Raw genomic sequence first — 16810 nt, 5'->3', positions numbered from 1 at the left:
TGAAATCATATACTTGCTGGTAATGAAAACACAGGTAAGATGCTGACCATCTTTTGTTAGACTAATTCATCTCCTCTGAATTGTCTTTAATGAGTTGCAGCTCTTGAGGCACAGACATGTTATTCTTGCAAGCCAACTCACCAGGCACAATGTATTTCATGTGGCACAAGGGTATTTTATGCTAACAAAAGATATACTAGTTGAATAAATGAAAGAAACAGTCAATTCCAGCGGCAAAGACCATTGCAGATACCCCTGGATTGAATAGCAGCCTAAGATCTATGAAAACGTATTGGAAAATGTGTATAATTTTACAAACCCTTAGGTCCACTGGGAAATTATTGTTAGTCCACAATCCATAAAATGATTTTTATTGAGGAGTGTAGACATTATTAATTTAGCCTCCATACAGTTCTCCTGGGGGCAAAATGCTTTCTGTAATGATGAGAATTTTACAAGGTAATGATGTGATATTCCTCACCTATTAATTTGTCAATTAAGGCATATTCATTGAGGAGTGGACGAGATTCAGTACCTGCCCTCAGGGTTTAATCTTTGAGATCATTGGCAGGAGAAATATTAATTAAAGAGCTACAAAAATAAGAACTTAACTGAAAGTTTTTGGAGATTGTATAGTAGGGAAAGCTTACCTACCTGGGGGCAAGTAAGAGAGTCAAAGGTAGACACACTGTCCAGGAGGAGGGCTTCATGCAAGTAAAGTAAGCTCAACAAAAACTCATGAATTTTGAACTGCAGTACACCACACCACCCCCCCCACACACACCCCCCCCACACACACACCATATGAAATTAGAGAACTTACTAGATGTGAAGAAAGCAGAGAATTTAGTTGATATCGCACTTAACTCCCATGGTGCCTCAGTGCTGGAGACACTCAGGAATAAGATAGCAATCACTGTAGGAATTTGTTTCTTATTTATCCTGAACTACATTTAGCCACAGACTTAGCTCTGAGCCTATGCACTGAAGTAATGGATTGAATTAAGTATTGAATCCTAGAATTAGTAAAATTTCACTCCAAGAAGAAATAATATTCTAATCTAATCCAACTAGCACTTCATAAACTGTCTTTCTCTCGGGCAAAACATGCATGTAGCTGTTATCCAGTTAACTGAATGGCAGCCTTCTCAGAGAGTGGAGTCACTGTTTTGGCTAAAGAGGAACATCCAGCATTAACTATGTATCTCCCAGATTTATCTAACTGATATATCTTCTTCTGTATTTGCCATGCAGTGCACATCATAAACAAGAGATCAGTCATCTTTTAAGAGATGATGGGGAAGGGAAACAACAAGGAACTTTTATAGAGGTAACACAAGTAGATCAAACAAAAAATCATCTTATGTAGGTCTTCAAGCTATAAACAGGCTACTTAGATATCTTATATATGAGTGAGGGCACTAAAACCATACCTTATTCACCTCATGATCTGATAGAATCCTCCCTGCCCAACAAACACCTTGACTACAGGAGACTGTAGAAAGGGAGACTAGAGATCATCTAAGAAGACATGCTCTTCTGCCAAGGGTTCATGGAATTCATGCTTGTATTCTGAAAAACTTAGTAAGCCATTCCAAGGGTTTTCTACTTTTTAACTCATAGAGTCTCTAGTCACCTGACCGCTACATCCAAAAACTTGGGGTATCATTTTAGGATCAGTTCTTCTTTCCCTTACTACCTCATTGCTTTCATATTTGTTTTTTATAATGAATAGCCTTATTTTTATGTTCAATCTAAATAAATAAAACTTGAAATCCAAGCTGGGCGGTGGTGGTGCATGCCTTTAATCCCAGCACTCGGAAGGCAGAGGCAGGCGGATCTCTGTGAGTTCGAGGCCAGCCTGGTCTACAAGTGCTAGTTCCAGGACAGGAACCAAAAGCTACGGAGAAACCCTGCCTCGAAAAAAAAAAAACTTGAAATCCATGTCAAGTTTCTCTTCTTCCCAGGTGTAGACATTAATTTTTCACGTAGAATATTTTCACCACTTTCCACGCTGGTCATTTGACTTCTGGGTTTGGATAAGTCTCTCACCAAGACAGTGCTTTCATGCCCTATCTGCATTGTAAATCACCCTGATTTCTGTTCAGTTGTGTTCCACATCTTAGCTTAAGTTAAAAGTCCTGTGTGACTCTGCCTTCACCTCCCTCATCTTCTCGAGACCTTTCTTGACTCCAGTTTCAACGGTGAACTATGTTCTTTGTCAGAGCATACTCTTTGGTGGCTGTCATTTCTTTGTTGTTGTAGTAGGTGATGCCTGAAGCATAGCTTCCTACCTATTCATCCTTCAAGGACAGTCCCAGGTAGTATCTCTGGAGGAAGGACTCGCCTGACTCCTCCAAGATGGGCTGGCTGGGAGCATGGATTCCTGGGGCATGTCTCAGCTGGTTGCTTCTGAAGCTGCATTGAAAATACACACCGCTCTCACCAGTGAGGTGGGCAATGTGTCCAAGCCATAACTTGGCTGTCCTGCATCCCTGGCATTGCACTGCATCCAGCTGGAGTGCATATTGGGTGAATAAGACCAAGAGAGATGTATGCTAAAGATGTTCAACAGAAGTAAATCAAAGAGTCAACGTTGGCGACATATAATAAACATTTAAGAATCTTTTATAAATACAGATGACATAATTCCTCCAGCCCATTCAAGTCAGCAGCATGGAGTGGGAGAGGTTATCTGAGTGCTCAGAGACTTTCAACTTCTTTAAGTGATATGTGTAGCTGAGGCTAGGAACCAATGGTGCTGTGATCAATGGGCAAGGATTTGCTGGTACGTCAGAGATGGATGAACCATTGATGCTTATGGCACTTCTGTTCATGACAGTCAATATGATTACTGCTAAATGATGATCATTCCTTCTCAAACTGCCACCCCATTATGGAGGTTCCTTCATTTTATATGCATATAACTACCAGCCAGGCACTACATTGTTTATGGCCCCTTAGCTTTAATGCTCATAAAACAGCACCATCCAAACAAGCACACATACTATGAGAACCCTGGCAAGTGGAGGGAAGAGACGGTGTTGGATTTCTATGAATATATACTGTCTTAGGAAAGGAAGTCTCTTCTGCAAATGTTTGCTGGTTCTCTTGAAAAGTGACTTTTGTAATTTTCCAGGCATTCCTGTCTCTTCGTCTACGCTGATCACAGCAATGAACAGGAAGCGTGAACATGGAAATATGTGTGCACGCATGTGTGCATGTGTATATGTGCATATGTGTGTGTGCATGTGTGTTTCAGATGTTTATATAATTTCATGTAAGTCCTACATGGAATAGGAAAGATCAGTTTGGAATTACTATTATCACAACTGCTAGTGTTTGTGAATGAGGGGACTAGAGTTTTCTCCTTTAGAGTACTCTTTGAAGCCAGGTGCAGGCACCCATATCTATAAGCCGGAGAATCATGATTTCAAAACTAGAATTCAAACTCTCAATCTGTTTGTTTAAAAAAGTTTAATGAGCTATAAAATAAATAACACTTAAATATTAAATAAATTATTTACAACATGAAAAAATACTTCATCTCCACACAGCTGTTTATGTACAGAAATAAGACTCTCATGAAGAGCGACGATTGAAAGACTGAAACCATCGGGAGGCTCACTTCCTTCATCAAAAAGAGGACCTATCTGTGCTTGTGACTTGGCAGTGACGTGACTCTTACCCTGTGAGGAAAGAAACATATCAAAGATAAGCTCCAGTCCAACGCAGCTTTAAGACAATTTCTAAGAATCAGAATTTCTGTCAGTTTCGCTCTTCTGGGATGTCCTAGGAGACGTGTTGGATGTTCTCATAGAAAACTGCCACTTTGGTTGGGGACTTCATATTTCATTTCTTCTTAAAGTATATGACTATGTGGAAACTGTAAGTGTTCACGCCATTTAAAACCTTGCTTAATAAAAGAGGCAACTGGAGTTAAGAAAAACAGTTTTCCAAACCGAATATACACTGTTAGACATAATTAAAAACCAAGATTAAGTGTCTCATTGTTTATGATAGACAGTTAATTTAGGATAATTGGTACCAGGGCTATAATAACAGTAGCTACCAGTTAATAGGCAGCCACCACATGCCAGTGCAGCATGTTAATGTCCTATTCCACACTTCTATAAGCATCGAGTTGTAGTTTAAGCACATAAGTGAAAGATTTCTCAAAGGTGCAATGAATACTGAGTATAACATTGGCATGAACAGATAGCCATTTCATGAGTTATGATCATCTAGAATATTTATTAAAAATAGAATTTATGGCCAGGCGGTGGTGGTTCACACCTTTAATCCCAGCACTCAGGAGGCAGAGGTAGGTAGATCTCTGTGAGTTTGAGGCCAGCCTTGTCTACAAAAGCTAGTTCCAGAACAGCTAGGGCTGTTACACAGAGAAACCCTGTCTCAAAAACAAAACAAAACAAAAAACAAAACAAAAAATCCTTATGATTCAGTAAATTTAAGGAGTATATAGGAATATCGTATTTAAGAATCAACTCAAGCCGGGCGATGGTGGCGCATGCCTTTAATCCCAGCACTTGGGAGGCAGAGGCAGGCGGATCTCTGTGAGTTCGAGACCAGCCTGGTCTACAAGAGCTAGTTCCAGGACAGGCTCCAAAGCCACAGAGAAACCCTGTCTCAAAAAACCAAAAAAAAAAGAATCAACTCAAGTAACAACTTCACCGAAGGCAGAAAAAGTGGGTTGGGGCAGAGCGTTATCTCTCCTAGTGTCTGAGGATCCGAGTTCTCTGCCTCCCTCCTCTCTGACATCTTCATTAACTCTTTACTAAACGTACTTAGCTCTCCCTGCTTAAAAATCAAATTCTAGACTTTTACCAAACCTCTCTCAAATGTGTGCCCCTCCCTTTCCTTAAAGGAGCCTTCAAATTCTTGTCTCCAGAAGGATCTCCTCTCATGGAATAAGCTCCTCCTGGTCCTCCCTGGTGTGAGCCCACCCTGTCATTACTCCCTTATCTCACCCAACAATCAGCGGAATGAGGCCAATTCTATGTTCCTAAAACGACCCATTAACCTCTCAGTATTGCCAATCTTTCTTCATAATTGCGCTCCTGTTTTCATAGGTTCTTCCCAACTCGGAAGGTCATTTTGGGTGCAGGACATTTCCTAGCAGTTCCTTCCTTCCTTCTTTTCTGTCTCACATTCATTCCTCAATGCTCTGATCCTTTACAGCTTTTCTCCATCTATTAAGCATTATGTTCTTTGAGAACAGGACTGGAGTTCCCTGTATCTACATCCCTTTGAGCAATGATTAAACACTTAGTCTTCACGAGACTGAAGTCAGTCTTCCTGAAAGCCACAGTGTTCGTGTGGACTCATGGTTAAGAACAGATTCCCCCTCTGTCTTGAGATAAGTGCTGCAATCATCTAACGGGCAGGTGAATTCTAATGGTCAAACCTGGACTGTCTTCAGCTAGGCTATGACGTGCACATTTCCTGTTTCCTGTCGAAGCTTCTTCCGCTCCTCGGCTTCTCCTTCATATTCCTTGAAGTATCGTTTTCGAAGCCTTTGGAGAAGACAGAACCCCACTGTTAGCAGGTCCTACCAACCTATACAATGGGGATTTTCATGATGGGGACTTCCTTCCTGTGACTCTCACAGACAATCACTATATTTCGGTTTGTTGCACTAAACCAAAACCTAAACACGACTCAGTATCTGGTCCAATATTCTTTTTCAGGGGGACACTCGAGCTGTCACTATAGAAACACATGTCTAGAACACCAAAGTGTAAGTGTGTATTCACAATGAAAACTTTCACACAGTAGAACATAGCCACGTCTTTTGTGGTTACTCCTCAAGGATTAAGCATTGGGGGGTGATGGTGTACAATAGAAGGGCCCCATGAACATAAATGAATATATAGAAATGAATTTAAGCTTCTATTAAGTGAGTTTAAATTGCTAGAATTTTTGAATGTTTACAAAACAATATGTGTTTTATTTCCAAATATAAATGTTTCCTTCTAATTTTATTTATTACTGCATTCTATTTTTAAAAGCCCATAGCTTAAAATTGGGGGGTGGGGATGTTGTCCACTACTTTCAGTGGCTCCCGGGTCATCCCACCAGACATTGCCTTTAAATCCAAAAGAACTTTGTTATGTTTAAGGAAAAATATTCCCTTCAATTATGGGAAGAAATGCTCAGTAGACATGGCTTAAGATTAGTGTTGATTGTTTCACATATAATAAGAATTTGAGAGAAAAGAGAAAAAAAATCACTTCTTAACAGTGATAGAATGGAGCCAGGCTGATGGCACAGGTCTACCATCCCAGCTACTCCAGAAACCACGACAGGAAGATCACAAATTCAAGAAGAGCTTGGGGAAACACGGATCTTGTGGCAAAGAAGTAGAACCTGTCAGTCTCTGGGTACTTGGCCCACATGTGTGAGGTCCTGAGCTCTATCCCTATCACAGCCACAAAGAAAACAGAGAGCCAACATAGAACAATGGTCATTCTCCATCCTGCCAGAGGGTTAGCAGGCACTGAAGGATGAACAACTGCAAGGTGAACCACTGGGAAACATCTTTAGCTGGCATCTTATTTTCTATTTCTCCATGACAAATAATAGTAATTCGCAGGGGTTTCACTCCTAAATGCATTTGCATACCTGGCTTGAGGCACTAGAAGACATTCCAGGTGTGCAAAACAAATCTAAACTGCACATCAAACTCCTTGTGCTTCATAAAATAGCTTTTACCTGTTATTTGATCTCGATCTGATCTGAATTTGAGATAATAATAAACAATGGCAGGAGATAAGTCCCATATCCTGAAGAACAGCAGTGATGGATTGTGTACACAATCCAGTTGTTAGAGTAATTTACCAAGACCTAAAATTAGAATAATGAACCCACTGCTTTTCCCAAGCCCCAGCAGCGGTGAGTCATTCCAGAGCCTCGTGGGCCCTCCTCCAGCTTCCCCTACCCAGTGACTTCTGTCTGGGGGACAATACCAAACTGATGTACCCATCAGAACAGAACAGGCTAGCAGGGACATTCTTTGGTCCTGAAGCGAGGCGTGTTGCCCAGGGAAGATGCTGTGGGAGGACCACAGTAACAAAGTTTGTCCTTGCTGCCCACATCATGGCATCAGGAGGAAATGTTTCGCTTTGTTTTTTAATGCATTCCCACACTATAATACCCAATAAGGATAGAAACAGGTCTAAGCTACAAACCAATCAGCGCCATGCCAAGAAATTACAAGCTCAGAGCTTAGCATTGTGCTGTGAGAAGGGACCTAACTTTCCCCGACTGCTGCTCTGAAGCCCTCCAGAACTGTGTTTTTAATGCTGGAGAAGTGTGTTTGGGCTATGAGCCTAATGTGACCCTAATTACTTATGTGACCCTAATTAGTTTCTGAGAAGCTTTATGCTTACGTTAAAAGTCGTCACAGACAATACTAGCACGTTCTGAGATTAAGAAATAACCATCACCAAAAGTATAATATGTAATAAAAATATCAGTTTTTAAGATAAAAAAATTCTAGCTTTGAAAAAAAATGGTTTTATATGCCATTTCAATGGTAGTCAAAGTAATGCAAAGTTTAATTATACTCTGCTCAAGGGTCACATGCTATAAAATAACTCACGTAGAATATGACAGTAGAGCCTGGCAGAAATGCTGCCAAGAGTTAACTCTTAAGTGGTGCTGTACTTACTGGATGGTGACAATGATGCCAATAGCTGCGAGGCTTACGACGAAGACAAAGACGGTTATGACCACTAATGTGATCTTGGATAGGTCGCTGTCATTCCCGCTGTGAGTCTTCATGTATTTCTCTCCACACCGTTCACCAAAGTAGTCTTGATGACAGCTGTGACATCACATTTCATAAATATAATTATTGAAGAGGTTCAGCATGTTCCAGGTCTACTACTTAATGAGAGTCACCTAATGTAACCTCGAAGGGCCACGCCTTCATCTATACCGCAAAATCACGTGACATGAAATGCATTCTAGCTAAGGGTTTTTAAGAGCAAGTGTGATCAGTTTGAGTGTGAATGTGATAGGCCAAGAAGACACAGTGAGTCATTCCTTGTGCTTCCTTTGACCCACTGACATGGCTTCAATGCCTGATTTTGCTAATACATTCCACTCTTGTTTAATTCAGTGTTAGGGGCTTGTGAGGGGTTGGGGATAAAGGACAACATGAAAGACTCTGCGATAACTACCTTAAGGATTTATTTAATTTTTTTGCAAAAGAGGCTTAAAATAAATATATACTATATATTATATACTTAATAAAACGATGGTTTATGCCACTAGTCAGAAACTACAGCCTCTTTGCCCTACTTTTTACAGCATGCAAATTGAGATTTTTTTTTCCCTATTTTTAAGTGCTTACATTTTAGTTGGGTGTACAGACACACTGTTGGCCCAAGAAGTCTACCTACTTCCCACCTAATCTTTTAATGAAGTTTCCGGTCCTTGGATTACACACAGGAAAAGTCAACAGTTTTCTCAGGGGTTTCAGGCCTGGTGGGGGAGAGGGAATTTCACGTGGCTCTGAACCTACTTGCAGGTCACAGTCTTTATGTTCTCCATGTATCTGCATTCGCCATGGATGCAGAAATTCTGGAACTCGGCATCACACGGGTTCTTTTTCTTCTTTTTGTTTCTTCTGCCCTTTCCACTTTTGCCTCCCTTTTTCTTTCTTTTGGGCTTGTCTGTAGTCTTGTCCTCTTCTGTCTTGTTTTTCTTGGGCTTAATTACCTGTTCAACTGGAGGAAAAGAAAGTTTGGCACGTTAAGGTCAGACTTACTGTCAACATTCCCTTTTCATCTTGGGAATCATTTGAGATGCCCGAGACTCAGAAATTACAGCACCGAGAACAACTTTTGCCTCGTTATTTAACACAACACTCACATGCTAAACCTGCAGAGAATATCGATGTCAGATAGTACTTGCTAATCTCTGTCCCAAGCAACTTTTATGTTGCCCAAGCATGTACGTAGTTAGGTGCACTGTGCTTCTCATGATATTGAGGTAAATAGTTCAGTGAAGCCAAGCCATGTATGCCCTAGGATAAGCAGCTGGAAAGCATAGAGCGGACACGTTTAAGACTTTGCATCTGTTTGTGTGCTTGTCTGTTTACATTGTACCAAACAATGTCTCTTGGACAAAGGCAATGCCATTGACTGAAATGTAGTGTGGGACAAATCTGCCAATGTTCCTTCCCCACCTATGTCTTAGGCTCACTGCCTTAAGCTGGAAGTTAGTGGCTACTACTCGAGAGTGGAATTGAACTGGAAAATGAGTATTATTGAAAACAACAGCAATAAATACCTTCCGGGGGGGGGTCTTTTTTGTGTTCAATCTGTTTAAAATAGTACTGAAATATCTATGCCTGATGCTTCAGAATGTCACTTCAACTTATCAGATCTGGAGTCCCAAGACTATGAAAGGTGTAACTAGTTACATGTTAAAGACAGGGAAGGGAAGGTTTGAGATGTTTATTGTTGTACATTTTGTTGTGCTGACTCTTCGACGGGTGTGTACGATCACTTATTTAGCAAAAGGAGCCCACCAAGAAGAGAAAGTGCGGCTAGCCCAAAGGCGGTGCAAGCACTCATCACACAGAACACAACAGAAATGTTAGCAGAAGGTTAACAGGAGTCTCAAAGACAGGGTTTCTGTTTGAAGGAAACACTAGTAAGAATTTTTTACAGCAGTCCACTTTCAGTGCATTAACAAAGGCTAAATTGGGCATAATGTTTAGTAGGTGGCCATGTAGTGTTTACACAAAAACTTCCTTCTGATTATTAAAAGCGCAAGTTAGAAAAGCCCTTGAGGAGAACTGTTTCAAATGAATATCACTCCCCTTCATCGGGGAGATTAGAAGGCCAAGCCGAATGCTAGTCATTCTGCTGAAGTGTGGCCCTGGCAGCACACCCACGGCATTTAAGTAAACAGCCTTCCAAATGAATTTAACCATCAGTCTCAACTTCCGACACCGAGCTGCAGTTCTAAGCCCTGGCCGCTCCCTGCACTAGTAAGTGATTCGGCCTCCAGAAGTGTTAATAGCTTAACAGGTCTTCAAGAGGTCAGCTCCTGGGCACCTGATGGTCTAATCTAAACCCCTTTCCCATTACACATATTTAAAAAACCAAAAGCAAAAACAACAACAAACAAAACATTTAGAAGCAAGGCACTGAAGCCAAATGGTCATTGAGGTTTATCTCTCCTGTCACTTGCTCCAGACCCTGTGTGAGGGCACCCACTCACTCTTCCTCAGCTCTAGGAGACTCCAGAGAAGGGGGAAAAGGAGAGGCTCCTAGGAAAGTTTCAAAACACCTTACAGAACTCTGAAATCACCTGGTCCTGCCTCTGATGTAGACACTCCTAGATCTGATTTATCAATGGTCTCTTCTTCCCTCAAAATGCAAAGTAAAATGGGGGTAGTGAGCTTTTATCTCTCATTTCAAAGAAAAGTTTTTTTTTTTTTTTTAAAGATCTGTATGATAAGAGCAAAGGAGAAAAAAACAGGGGTCATTAGTTTGGATAAAAATAAAAGCTACACATACTTGTGTTTCTTTACCATTTCTAGAGATCAATTGTTATTTATTCTGTTCCCTTATTTGTGATTAATGCTTGTTATTTGAAGACGGTAGAGTGGGGAAGGGGACATAAATGTTGAGCTATAAGGCCCACAGGAGTGGTTAGTGACCCCTGCTGCTCCCAGAATGGAGGGCACACGGCACATATTGGAAAGAACATGTTCCCTGGAATCAATCAGACTGAGAGGTTCTGTTCTGGCTCAGCTGCGTGCTCTCTGGGCCATGTAACCTTTCTGGACTTCAGTTTTCCACTGGCTCTTTAAAGGACACGTAATAACCACACCTACAAAGCCAGTAGAAAGCCGAAAAGTCGTGTTTCTTCCGAAATCACATCACTAAGATTCAAGCTCAGCTCTAGGTGACATTGTCCCGGCCTCCTCCACTCACCTCTGACTGAACCATCTATCACGTAGCCGGGTATTTGCTGCTCATTGTCATATTCCTCGGAGTAGTCATAGTCCCCCGTGGAGAGTTCACTGCCAGAGGGCATTTCACTGACAGCAGAAACCACAAGTCCACTGGCATTGTGGTCCCCAGAAGATGGTTCACTTTTCCCAGAGGTGGTGTCATTGAGGTTCAACCCAGCTGCATAATGGCCTGCAGGGAAGGAATAAATAGAGATGAGTTTGGCTGTCTTTGTCTCACTAAATGAGCAGGGCTGGGGAAGCTGTCTCCTTGTATCAAAGCGGCTAGTGCACGCGTGCTATTTTTTTTTTTTTTTTTTTTTTGGACTGAGTCACCCACCCATGGAAGCAACTTCACAGTTTGCCAAGAAGCAAACTCAGCTGCTCCACTCCAATTACAGAGTTCCTTTTATCTGGGTTTTCTTTTCCGCAGACTGCCTACATTAAGTTCCACAACTTACATTGTCCTCCAAGGCAATCCAGGAGAAGCACGTTAACAGGCAATGGCTAATAGCCTCTCACTGAAGGTCCGTCCAGCTTGCCTGCTTTAGTGTCTGTGTGCTCCTGTCTCTTTTTAAACCCATGAGGGATGGAGAGATACATTTGAACACATGTTTACTCCTGTTGAATCTGTACATAAAATCTAAAAAGTAGTGCCAGTGGCATCTAAGAGCAAGGACTTTCACTGTCTTTATCCACTACTATTATCACAGAGAAAAGGTTGGACACCTGGCAACGTTGGGGAGCCCTGAGTTCCAGTCCTTGCCTTTTCTTTCTTTTCTTTTTAAACTTTATTTATTTTTTAAAATCTCAAAATGACACGGACAACAGTGCTTTTAACTTCTCTCTAGGGTACTTTGAGTCTGCTTTAGGAAGGTAAAAGTAAAATTACTAGACATAAGAGATGGAGACAGAAGGCAAAGAACCCTGTTCAAATTCTCCTGGATTAACTACTCTTGTGGAAATTACTTCACCTGTCTGAACTTGGTTTCCTCAGTTGTCAAAGGAAAGGCTGGCCTGAAAAAAATGACCTCTTAGGTCTTCATCAGCTGGATTTTAGTGTCGATATTCTCCAGCAGCCTGGTCCTTGGGAAATGCTAGAGACTCCTGTCTGCTTCTCTCACCCTCCTAGCAGGAGCAACTTCAACCAAGCAAGTTACGGGTGTTTCTGCTCCCCGGACGGACAAATTTCTGGACGTCATTTAAGGGGCAGCCCAGGCGGCTGCTGGAGACGGGCGGGTGCTTACCTGAGCCTAAGATCAGCAGCAGCGACAACACCGGGAGCGCCCGTGGCAACAGCGGAGTTCTCATTGGTCCCGCGCGAGCCGGCGGAGACCGGGTCTCTGCAGCGACTCGACGGCGGCACCGGGCGGCGGGAGCAGCGGGACCGCGAAGCAACGAGAGAGCGCCGGTGCGGGAATGCCCAGCCCGCCGGGCACCGGGTGGCGGGAGCGGCCAGCGCCTCGGGCTTGGCTTGGGATGTCGGGGCGGTGGCCACAGGTCAGGAGGGAGCAGTGCGAGCAGACTAAGGGTGCGGTAAGCACCTGCTGCCTTTATAGGCCCGCCGCCCTGACGTCACCCCAGACCGGGGAGGAGATTTGAGCCCTGTCAACGCGGAAAGAAACTTTCCCACTCGTGTTCCAAGTTGGAGTGATGCTGGAGAGCTGACAGCCCAAAGTCCCAGTGTCACCGAGTCTGAAAAACCTCTGCATATATGTTGATGTTAGCAAGATAACAGGCCGGAGATTGAGTAACAAAGTCCCACGTTAAGGACTTGGAGTTTAAAAAGCAGCTGTGACTTAGCTAAGTTAGCCTTTGAGGAGGATAAAAGAAGCTAAGGGACAGCACACTCAGAAAAATTGGAGTGTGGTGGGTTTGTGTGGCAGCCTAGGGCCCTTTCCACCTGGGCTCTTAAACTCCAAGTCTGGGATGCCAAACATCCTCTCTTGGGCCTAGGGCCCTTTCCCATCCGTACTCTAAAAGACTCCAAAATGATCCAGCTGTCAATCAGACGCTGGGCCTTTGAAAGCAGTTCTGGCTGACCTTTTACAAACAATATCAGGCACTTAAGATTTTAGCTGAACATGGCCAGACCCTGGCCCTTAGGATATTAAAATAGAAGGTTGTAGGGAGAAGTCAAGCTGGGCTATATGATGAAACCCAAACCCCAAGAAAATTACCTCTACAGCTTCCCTATTACCTTACTGAGTTCCCCGATTTTACAGGCCCATACAAGGCAGATGGAGAAAGCAGAGAGAAAAAATGGATGCCAGGCAAACCTACACGGCACGTAGATTTGATTCAGTTTAGTTTTTCTCTGAAGTCTGCCCCTTGCCACTCTGATAGAGATTTCTGTTGGGCACAAGAAAGTTTCACAGGAGAGGAAAGGGGATATGCATGGTCATTTAGGAGGGCTGTCCAAATTCAAAGGATCATTTCTAGCATGAGAGGGGGCTCTAATGATGACAGGTGTGTGTCCAGTCCCCAGGCTAGAGCATTTATGACTTCCCGACTACCAAAATACAGAGCAAGCTTGAGGAGTCCTTGGACTAGCAGAAAAGACTGACTCAAAAGAGAAAGAAAATAAAAACCCAGAAAGCACCCACGGGGAAACCAGGAGGGTATTTAACTAGGCAAGAAGAGAAGGGAGGGGTCGTTGTTTCATTGATTAACTTCCATGATCTAGCTGCTCAGACTGGATTTTTCTTGATTTAATGAAAATAAGGTGTCTTCTCTAACCGGTTTCCCACACCTGGAGATACACATGACTCTCCCTGATTGTGCCACAAACAACAGCCTTTTCAGGAATGCTGGTCTTCATGAGTTCTTGCTAATTCTAAGAAACGTTTCTCTCTCTCTCTCTCTCTCTCTCTCTCTCTCTCTATCTATCTATCTATCTATCTATCTCTCTCCAGCATTATGACAGGGAGTGAGTTAAACACTGACATGGGCTTTATGGGATAAGATACACAAAAATCCTGAACTGTGTGAAGATGTATTTTGTGTAAACTCTCCGTTTTACTTTGGAGGGAGGGTGCCAAAAGTGAGATTTGGCGAGGGGCCCCCTTTTTGTTAGGCACCCAATGGTGTGGGCTCAACAATTCTACAAAGCAGATAGGAGGGACTGATTCTTAGTGCCCTGGGAAAGGAGGCTGCAGGTTAATTTGGTTTGTGGGTATCTCAAGACAGACAGTTCTGTGGGGGGATGGGCCGGGCCCTGGGAGCCCTTCCGAGCTGAGCAGGAAGTTTGGATGGAAAGATGTGATTTAGGGTGGGCAAATGTAAGGATGAGGGCAAAGATGATCCTGCCCATTGAGGTGGAACAGGAGCCTACTCTTTCATCTGTTTTGGTGGGTGGGGTGACTATCTCAGAACGATTTAGTCTTGCCTGCAGAGTTCAGGTAGTCTGCTTACACAGCCGCACACATCCCTAGCCGCATAGGTTTCATTTTCTCTTCTTGCTGTTCCATTCATTTTCTTAAATTTCTCTTAATTTTCAATTAGCCAGTAAATATCATTTTATTTACAATGCACAACAATGACTTGAATTTGCTTACAAGTCAACTAGATGAAGTAGTTCAACACGTTTGCTTCCTATTTTCCTAACTTTCTTAAATAATTTATTGCTATTTTATTTTATGTTAATAGGTGTTTTGTCTGAATGCATATTGTGCTTAACGCCTGGTGCCTAGAAGCTGAGACCGAGCAGTGAATCCCCTGGAACTGGGGATACAGGCAGCTGTGGGCTGCCATGTGGGTGCTGGGAATTGAACCTGGGTCTTCTGCAAAAGCAGTCAGTGCTCCAACCACTGAACCGTCTCTGCAGCTCCATACTTATTCGTAAGATCTATACAAGTTTGGGAAACCTATCATTAAAACCAATTTGCTTTCTTTTTGAACTCAAGGTTGGCTGTTAACATAGAAATTCCTTGGTCATTTTCTGGCTAGAAATTGGGAAGGGATCATTAACATTTCTGCCACATAACCTAGTCATGGGGCAGAATAGTTCTTAGAATAAATCTAGATTTTCACACAAAAACTCTACTACAAGTTAAGTTAGATAGTGTATTAAGACCCAAATCCCTCCTCCAAAAGCAGGAACAAAACACCTGGTTTTTGTTAAATAGACACAAGGTAGAAGATCCACAAGCGAGTAGCCTAAAGCCTAAAGTGATGTGAACATTTAGTACAGGGCATCCTTGATGTTATGATGGTGACTCCAGCAGCACAGTGAAGACCAGAGCTACCCACGGGGCATGCAAAGTAAGCACCTTCAGAATTTTCAGTCTGTGAACTTTGCCCTATTTCCCATGAAGACATTTGGGGCAGTTTATGATACATCAGATAGCAACCCAGGTGTGATGCCAGCATCACAGAGCAGCACCCATTGATGCATCATACGTTCTGGGACATGTGAATGAGTAGGAAACCAACCCTGTGTAAATGCAGGACTGAGAACATGAGAACTGGTGTCGAAAAATTCAAGTGAAATAGTACTCGCCTATGTCCTGATACACTGAAGTTTCTGTGAAGTTATGTGAGGCTAAGGGCACGCCTGGGGGCAGATGCTCCTAACCAATTTAGTGTCCATTATCTGAATCCCAATACAAATGAATAGAAAAAGAAATTCACTTTGATTCTGCTAAAAGATGCCCCATGAAACCAAAAGTATCATGTGCCTGTCAATAAAGTTGACGTTGCGTTTGTACAGATAGGGCTGAGTATTATTCTTATGAGTCAACAGATGAGCTAGCCACAATTCTCCGTTGTAAATACCATTTCATACATTGTAATACACTCCATTTAGCTCCATTAGATATTCTATAATTTTCCACTTTTTACCTTGAAATTTATCCAGGTCTAAGAATGATTCATATCTATTTCCTTAAAACTTAACCTGGCTTTTGTAGTTGAGCATCTAAACAGGTAAAGATGGGATGAGCGAAACCAGCATTTGATAAAATAGATACAACAAGAGCAACAAAAAAACAATCTAATATACAAATACTTATCAGGTCCAAATTTTGGCAGTTAGACAAAAGCCAGCATTCCTCGGGAATCTGTGAGGTCAGTCTCCTCTACCAAAGAAGGCATTTCCCTTATCCCTGGCAGAAGAGACCAAAGGCTCTCTGTGCTGGCTATTAGCATATCAAAGTGCATACTGGCCTCTGGGTTCCCTCAGTATTGCAAATACCTGTTATACTTTTCAAAGTCCATGCTGGCATCTAGACTCCTCTCTGCTCTTCTCGCCCCACCTCTTCAGCTCAGAGGCTTCCCTCCCCACAGCTTCTCAGACTTCTTATAACTCTGCTATATTTCAGCTCTGTGCCTTCGTCTTCCTCTCTTAGTTCTCTCTCTTGCCCTCTCTTTGTCTCCTTTTCCTGCAGTCTCTCGTTGTCATTCTCTCTCCCTTTCTCCCTACCTCTCCTCTCATGGCCTGGTTCATTCCCCTGACCCTGTTCAGCCTACTACTTTCTGCTCTGGACACTTCCAGATGCCTCTGTCTCTACTCTCCCTTTATATCTACAATAAAAACCTTCCCCTCAACCATATATTGAAGAGGCCATGTTGTCAGTTTACACCATGCCCACCTTTACATAAAAATGTAAAATGAATTTGATATGCAGTTTGCTTACTCAAATATATTTTGAGAATGTAGCAGTCGTCTGGGCACGGAGGCTAGAACTTCAAGTAATTCACACAGTCCTTGACTTTAAAGAGATTTAGTTAATGGGAATTAGTTAAACTCCAGAGAAACAATATGTAAAAATAAATTGAAGTAATGAGACATGCCGTATGTGAGGTAGAAGACTTAGA

General features: G+C 42.5%; 1 protein-coding gene across 1 annotated transcript; it reads right to left on the bottom strand.

The window, feature by feature from the left end:
* Positions 1-3524: 3524 nt before the first annotated feature.
* Areg (amphiregulin) lies at positions 3525-12362 on the bottom strand. Its single transcript, XM_057773005.1, has 6 exons — positions 12241-12362; positions 10977-11186; positions 8549-8753; positions 7691-7846; positions 5426-5534; positions 3525-3689 (listed from the first exon to the last, which is right to left on the bottom strand). The coding sequence occupies exons 1-5, from the start codon at positions 12302-12304 to the stop codon at positions 5441-5443; spliced, it is 729 nt and encodes a 242-aa protein (XP_057628988.1). The 5' UTR covers positions 12305-12362; the 3' UTR covers positions 3525-3689; positions 5426-5440.
* Positions 12363-16810: the final 4448 nt, after the last annotated feature.

The sequence above is a fragment of the Chionomys nivalis genome, chromosome 6 (assembly GCF_950005125.1).
Source record: "Chionomys nivalis chromosome 6, mChiNiv1.1, whole genome shotgun sequence".
Lineage (NCBI taxonomy): Eukaryota > Metazoa > Chordata > Mammalia > Rodentia > Cricetidae > Chionomys > Chionomys nivalis.
Note: the sequence above shows the minus strand (reverse complement) of the source record. Positions and strands in the feature narration are given on the sequence as shown.